Consider the following 8303-nt stretch of genomic DNA (forward strand, 5'->3'; position numbering starts at 1 on the left):
TGGGCAAGATCAATTGTATTAGCAAACAATGCAATCTGAATTATTTACCCATCCTAAATGGTCCTTTCTTCATTCTCCCTCCCTACAGTACATCCACCACAGCCCCGGGAACTCTAAGAGAGGCTTTGGCATAGACTGCGCCATCTTGTCCTGCCAGGTTTACATCTCCCAGATCTTGGTGGCCTCCGCTCTGGGGGCAGTGGTTGACCTTGTGGGCTCTGTCAGAGTGATACCTCTGGTGGCGTCTGTCGGCTCCTTCTTGGGGTTCCTCACAGCTGCTTTCTTGGTAATGTACCCGGAGGTTCCGGAAGACAAGGAGGACCCGAAGCGCCAAGTCCCAGCAGATGCAGACGCCATCACCGCCAACGGGATCGATACAGAGAAGCCCCTTGTACTGAAGCTCACCCCCAAAGGGCCGCCAGTCCCACCGGAAGCAGACAGCGAGTCGGCAGTTTGAGTAGACTCTTTCATACAAACCACAACACATTCCAGACCATAGGGACAGCACCCTTGGCGGCACAACATCAGGCGCGAGGCTGGACCATAACCAGAGATCAATATGGTGGCCTGCGTGTTCGCGTGTGGCGCAAGTCGGGGGAAAAGTTAAGGCTACGGTCCTTTCCTAATTATTACCAAGGGGGTTAAAAAGAAAATGAAGCCCAGATATATATTTAGTTCACCCTCCTAGAATCTATTATTCTGATTATGCCTTTTTTCTGCACAGTTTCTCTTTAAACCAAACGTATCTTTTACGGATTTCTAGAAACATCTAGGTTTGCAGGTTTTATTTGACACTTTAGCCTTATAAGTTGCTATTATTTAGTTTTGTATTTTGTTAAAAGATGATGGTATAGTACTGTACACGTTAAATTAATCGTACCCGTCGCCTGTACACAGTCAAGGCAGCCATTTTGTGGAATGGGTGGAGCTGGATACATGTAAACATAGCCTGACTTGAGTCAGTGCATGAGGCGGTGGCGGCCATTTTGTATAGGCCCGGAACAGATGCGGATCATAAGGAACCGCAGAGGCTCTTCGCCTCAGCCCACAAAATGGCTACGTCTCGGTTTGATTTTATTTATAGGCCGCTCCTTGGATAAATGTTATGTTGTCTTGTTTACTTATTGATGCAGAATGTCTTTCAGATCCATCCATTGGCAATTCTTCTAACCTCCCATTTTAAATTCTCTGCGCCATTCGCATTGGTGGTCGCAGTTGAAAAGCAATATTACCCCTCGCTTCATAGTAAAATCATTTGGGGTGGAGAAATCTGCATTCTCCTGTTGAACCGATTGCAATTGTCTTTAAGAAGGGGGCGGGGTTAGATGTGCGGCCATTTTGAATTTTAGTTTATGAAAGGGTTTTGCTTTGTTCAACAGCATCTTTCACAACGTGGTATCTGAATATTGCAGGTTATGGAGTCGAACTCCTATAGCAGAGGTGTTAATATAGCACATTGACATACCTGTGTACTGTATTTATGCATGCTGGGGTTACGGTCTGTAATTTACTGTGAGAACATGGCTGGTTTTCTGGGAATCCCCACAGGCTTACATGCTAGCCTTACATCACATGCGACTTATCGAGCAGTCTGAGCAATAAGAGGGAAATCTCCCATCAGGCCTGTCAGTCGGGTGAAGCGCAGTGATGTTATTACTGTAAGCCATTACCTGTAGGAGAACATAGGTTCCTTTGCCGTACAGTGTGGGCAGCCATCTTGTGCTTTCACCATCATCCACAAAAATGTTGCCTATTTATTCATTAGGAGCAAGTAACTCTCCGATCACCTCAGCGATATCACTAGCTTAAATTGTTTTCACAGGCATCAATCTTGGGGAGGATGGCTCCGCCCACAAAATGGCTGCCACCACCTTGTCTAGGCAACAGGTGCTTTTATTAAAAAAAAAAAAAACAACCCTGTTTGTGCTGTGCTGCTGACGAATCGAACTCAACTTCTCTCACGCCATAAAACTTTGGTTTGGTTCGGCCAAAAAGCACACGCGTGATTGCGGTTTACATATGTTTGCTCACCGTAGGGACGGTGCGTTGGGTACCTGGCTGCATCATTACCACATCTGTGCAAGATGGCCTCTGCGGCTATCTACATAAGCAATCACATGTAACCGTACAGCGTGTTTGTGGCACGATGTCAGCGTGTCCTTAGATATACTACATATATGTTTAGTAACGTCCGTGTCCGCCAGTGTCTCTGTTTCCTGTCTAACCGAGCAGCGGACTGGACCTTCCGGTGCTGGGTTCAGGGCGCACTTGCATGGGAGAACTTATACTCCAGGCACCAGTGCTGCGTATCGCTCTGCTAGTTTGCACTTTTTTGACGATTAATCATGAATCTGAATCTTATAAAAGTGAAAAAAAAACTAATAATTGTATTGAATTGCATGGTTTATATTATGTGTATAGTACATAAATGGCATGTGAAAATACTTTTCGCCTTAATGACATCTCCAGAACAGGTGTTCCGCAGGTGGTTAATAGACGGTGGCCTTGAAGTTACCTGCTGTTGCAGGTACATGCTGTGATAGATACTGGATTATCATAAAGTTGTATAGCCTGGTGCGCACCTAGCCTGTTCCCTGCCGTGGCAATAAGAATCTATATGCAGAGTATATAATTGATGTATTACCTATCTATGCTGACTAGCGACCGAAGACGGGCGCGTGTAGCGCTCCGCAGAAGGCTGACCAATCCCTGCGTTACACTAACCGCAATACGACCAGCGCTCATAACATTTATTTTACTTGAATTGAGGTCTGAGAGGTCTCCAGGCTGGCAGGAGTGCAGCTAATTCTGTATACTTTCATTGATTATTTAGTAGTTTGGTGGCTGCTGCTGCGTTTTTAATGTAACACTTGAAGTTGCTGATTGACATGAGACAAGCTGCAGTTCTTTCCCCTTCTGTTTGTTCCAACCGATTGCTGTCCGGTTCCGAGGCTCGCTACACTGGCTCCTATGAGCAGTATTGGACACCCTTGGTTTAGACATGGCCGACCTTTGGGCTCTTGTGGAACTACAAGTCCGAGCACGCTCTGCCTGCGAGACGCGGGGATTTGTATCGCCACAACCTTCGGGTAATGACAAGTTGACTACTAAACACAAAATGACAAAGTGTGAACTGGATGAGCCCCCTCCGTGTCATTACCATAGAGGGCTCACGGCTAATGGGACAGGGTATACAGATAGGGTAATGACTTATAGTGTGACTAACCCTGGGATAGATGTTAGTATGTGGCCGGATAATATACAGGGCTGGATAAAGGCGATATCTGTAGGGTTGTTAAGTGACAAATTGTCAGTTTGACTGTGAGTAAAGATCCTCTGTTGTTACACTGATATCAATAAGCGCTTAGCCAATCACCCAGGTATAAGATATAGCGCAGGAGCTGGCATTGCGGCTGATTCGCTTGGGGCTTATTTTACAAGCTGCGCAGTCTCTGAAATTCCCAGTTCCCAGCCTCAGCAATACCTTATGTTTTTAAAGGATTAATTCATTTGCTCTTTTCAGCTGTTTCAGAGATTTTTCCCCCCTACTTTCGTTTGGAGAAATCATATTAGCCGCCAGCGTGCAGCCATCCCGCGCAATAAAATGCATCCACCAGTCCCTGGGACTGTGCCGCCATTATTTTAGTATACAAAAGTTTTCAAACCCAGCAGCATATTGGCTCTTTCTCTGCTTCGCTGACTGTATTCGCTGCCTGCTCTGACTTGCCAGATGGGATTATGGGAGTTGAAGTCTAGCTTGCAGGCGTGGGCTACAGAGGACGTAAATGCACAATTTCTAATATCCAACACGGCTCGCAGCAATATTATATAAATGGCCGCACAGCGCTCAGGGAGTAATACCCAGAAATAGGCCACCAGGGCATGCTGGCGCTTGTAGTTCTTCAACAACGGTATAGTTAAAGGTTCTCTAATCATGGTTTGTGAGATTGGCCTGAGGCTATATTTTTATATATCAGTTTATGTTAAAGTTATATATACACGCTGGCATTATACTGTAGTATACTGGGCACTGATGGATATTTGTGCCCTTTATAGTGGAGTTTGCTTATCCAGAGGTATCTAAACCATGTCATACACTGAACGTTCTGCGTTGCTTCCGCCCTGTATATATTTTGGCCCCTATATTCTGCACGCATTCTGTGGCCCTGACTGGCCCGAAACGCAGTGAACAATAAATTAAAAGTGACCATCAGCGGGTAAACCATCGATGCTTGCCTTACAAATGGTTTCTACCATCGATGTCTAACCCACCAATGGCCAGCCCTAAATCTGTGTTTGTCACACCCCCTAATTAAGGCGAACTAGTGCCACATTTTGTCTGGAAGCCATCTTGTTTCATACAACTCTGGAATGATACTTACAAAGTAATTTTATAGTGCTACACCTGACTGAGATGGTCCCATGACTGAGAACATGGTGAATGTGGTTTCGGGATGTCTCCAGCAATACTGAATGACTGGTGCTAAACGCAAATGCACCATTCCCGCTGCTGTCTACCAGTGCCCCACCCACTACGCCGCGCTTACAGAAAAGTAGTGGGCGCTTCTGGTGACGGCCATAACCAGTTTATGTGAGGAAAATCTAGAAAGATTTGGTGTTAGCGGGACAAGATCCCCCCACCATGACCACCGTTGGTTCATTTTAGGCCCTCCTAGGTCCGCATTAAATCCACAATGCTGGCGGCAGTGGGCCGCAGGAATTTAATAAGCTGCTGTTTTATATGAAACAACATGTTTTTGTTTCATTCCATATTTTATTGCATTATATGGAAATGCTGCATATAAGGTTTAGGAGTAACAGATTGCTAGACTCACTAGCGGCGTGTATTTGAAGATGATATAATGTAGGTATTATCTGCATTACAGTGCACAAGGTGGGCTGTCAGTCTAGCTCACAAAATGGCTGCCTTCTGAGGTAAAGCTAATAGGTCCCAGTGCACAGTCTTTGTCTGGCCAGCTGTTGTGCATCTGCAAGTCCCATGTCCCTGTCATATGCTGGAACTAGTAGTTCTCACAGCTGAACAACCACATTTTACTGTCCCAGCAAGGCTGCAATGTCATCACCTAGGCAACTGGTCCACGTCACTGTCGTGATGACCTTTCCCCTCTAAAGTGTTTGTGCGCATGTGTCATATTAGGACTATACTGTATATATTCACCTATTACATATTGCTTCTATTTTTGTACATTGAAACACAGGGATTAATGAGCAATAGCGGGGTATCGCCTAGATTATTTCTGGCATTTAGGGGCTGAGGTAAATTTAAAGCAAAAAAGAGCATTTACTGTAACTGTGTACCTTGCCCCGTTTCTTTACAGTACAAAAATAATGCTGTCCATCCTTTGTGGGCTTCATGCAAAAGCAGACCGTATTTACCCTGCTTGCAAAAACCTAATTGTACATAGATCTGTCCAGTTCCTCACTCCTTTCTGTCCTCCCAGTTCAGAGTCAGCCATTAATGGTTTACATCAGCCTTTTCTTCTAGTTTCCGGCTTTGGACAGTTGGAGGCGCTAATCAGATTGATGTGGGCAAATGTCTAACTTCCTGGACTTTACAGCCCCTCCCCGTACTTCTAATACAACTATAAGGAACCTGTGGCGCATTCCCTGCGAGTCGCACATTGTCCATCTAGTGTTCTTTCTAGCAGCCTGCATCTTCAACACCCGTGCAGTTCCTCTTTCCCATCTGGGGTGTCACCCTCTGCTATGGTGTTTATAGCACAGGTCTGGTCTGCATATACGTGCTAAAATATAGACCACACTGTGCTAGAAGCATCATGAGGGAGAGCGCCATCTGTAGGATTTTTTTTGCAAATGAAAGTAAGGCTTATAAATATTTTTTTTTTAAAAAAAGCAAATTTTAAGTACCGTAGGGATCGTTTACTGCAGGCTGGGAAAGACCTGCTGATTCGTGTAGTGAACATGCCTTCTATCATTTGTGCAAATTTGGTGCCCAAGAGCCGAACCCAAAACATTGTCCATAAACAGGGATAGACAGTGGCCCGTTTCCGCTGTGGAATGGGAATAAAGTTTCTTTGTTGTACAGAGAGTTTAACCGCAAGATCAATGAATGTTCCGAATTGTTCTTAATGTACAGTAGCTTCGATATTATTTGAATGTGCCCTCCAATCACTACAGTTCTGTGATGCCCCCAATATTGTTTGTTATCCATGTCTTTTTGTACTTGGGCTAATTAAGCTATTCTTTAATTACATATATTATCCCTGTGAAATTATGCCTACCCACTCAACACCAATAGTTTATAGGCAGAAGAACTATATAAGTGTGTTCCACTATTTCGGTGCACGTGTAATTCTCCAGGCTTTGCGGACTCTGGAAAAGGAAAATCCACCAAGGCGTTTCGCCGTACTATATAATTATATTCTGTCACATTCACATGATTGTATCACAATCCCTTTCTGATTTCTGGGAAGAAAAATAGCCTATTATTATACGAGAAAAAACAAAAAATATGCTGAGAAATACAACAAATAGATGGAACTTCTATGTGATGGTTTTTACGCGTTTCATAATGAGTATACGTACTTACACAGGTTCTGTGACACAACGCAACGTTGTTTTATTGCTGAAATGCTCGTGCGGCACTCCCACTACGACGGAAGTTATTAACGGTGTTCACACTGGTGAAATGCACATAGAGTTGGCATTGCCAGGCCTTGCGTTGGTGCACCTATTGTAGTTCTACCACTGATGTCACTATGTATTAACCTTGGATTATTGCTCCCATCTGGCTGCTCCTGAGTGCATCGCATCTATGCTTTGTACATTATTTTATGAGCCTTAACAGATGTTATCATTACAGATCACATGAGGCACAATATATATATATAATGAGCACCAAGACCTACCCTGCACCAGGGACAGTGTCTGAGGAATGATGCATGTTATCCCTGCTGTCACTGGGACGGCTTTGTTGGTCGAGCCACACTATGTCCATTTATGTCATTTTTGTGTGTGTAATGGGGGGGGTTGTTTTTATTTTTGACCTTTGTGTACCATTTGTTTTATATTCATTATGTGCCTGGTTAATGCGTTTTCACCTAGTTCCTTATTTGCTCATATATAGGTCTGTCACAGTACCCGACGCATTTTCAGCCAGCTCCGCCTGCGAAATGCGTTGTTTCCACACCTGCAGAGGTAGGCAAGCTGTGGCTTTTAACTCTGGACGGCCGAGCATGCTGGGACCTGTAGTCCAACAGCAGCTGGGGCGCTGAAGTCTTTATTAAACTCTTCAAGTTCTTTTCTAAAAGACTCGCGAATGACCCACGCGTTTCCAACAGTCCATTTATAACTGTTGGAGAAATTCATTTTTACGGACAGTTGAGTATTTTGGTATGTGGTATTTAATACAAAGAACATGCAATGCAGATATAGGGACTATATATATATATATAAATACATTTGCTGATGCTATTTCAAATGTAACGAACACTGAAAGAAGTGCGCAATTGAATTGCCTGGAATGCTGCACTTAGCATCTCATAATGATAATGATCTGGTTCCATTGAGAACTGCCCATATATAACAACTACTTTTTTTTATCAACTTATTAAGTTGAGCACTATTGTAGCTCTTGCTGAGTTTAGCAATCTTTATAAATGTGTGTTAAACACATAAAGTTGTTTGTTTTTAAAGAGGAAAAAGGGATTACGTAAGAGTGACGTCACAAGTGATTGATCATTGAATGATGTGGTTACCTTGTTTTATCTTTTATTGATTTGTTTTACACTGTTCAGCTTTTTATTTTTCCAGTTTTTGAAGTATTGATCATTTGCATGATTATTTTTTTTTGTGTTTTATTTTTTTTCGCTGTAATATTTTTCAAGCTGTGTTCTGTATTTTATGTTCTATTTGTTTGATCTGGTTTTAATTTAAAATTAATATAAGAAAAAAATTTGGATTTTCAGATCCTTCACTCTATATACATTGTATTTCGATACGTTGTTCAACAGTTCAATCTTAATAAACATTTCAGTAACAGATTGCCTCGCTGTGTGCCGGAGTCTTATTTACACCCCTGGATCAGCAATGTTTATTTCCTTACCCCGGATTCACTGTTCTTTCCATAAATAGTACAGTGGTAACGCTATCCGAAAGTGCATCTCCGTCTGCAGCATTGACTTGGCTGCAAAAGTGAACTTCCATAGGTGACAGGGCAGCCGAGAGGGGGGGGAGCGGGTACTAATTACCCGAGCCCAGGCTTGCTGGGGCCCTGGTCTGACCCCTCCCTTCCCCCTCCATCCCTCCCAGGCAGCAACAGC

The 8303-nt window shown here is 43.6% G+C and overlaps 1 protein-coding gene across 3 annotated transcripts in view; it reads left to right on the forward strand.

Annotated features, from left to right (window-relative positions):
- The window catches only part of SLC45A4 (solute carrier family 45 member 4), an 82162-nt gene extending 74140 nt beyond the window's left edge, over positions 1-8022 (forward strand). For all 3 annotated transcript variants that reach the window (XM_083144917.1, XM_083144919.1, XM_083144918.1), the window contains exon 8: positions 89-8022. In XM_083144917.1, coding sequence (XP_083001043.1) covers positions 89-457 — 369 coding nt within the window. In that variant the 3' untranslated portion in view covers positions 458-8022. The remainder of the gene's footprint in view (positions 1-88) is intronic.
- The last annotated feature ends 281 nt before the right edge of the window (positions 8023-8303 follow it).

The sequence above is a fragment of the Crinia signifera genome, chromosome 5 (assembly GCF_055691185.1).
Source record: "Crinia signifera chromosome 5, ASM5569118v1, whole genome shotgun sequence".
NCBI classification, from domain to species: domain Eukaryota; kingdom Metazoa; phylum Chordata; class Amphibia; order Anura; family Myobatrachidae; genus Crinia; species Crinia signifera.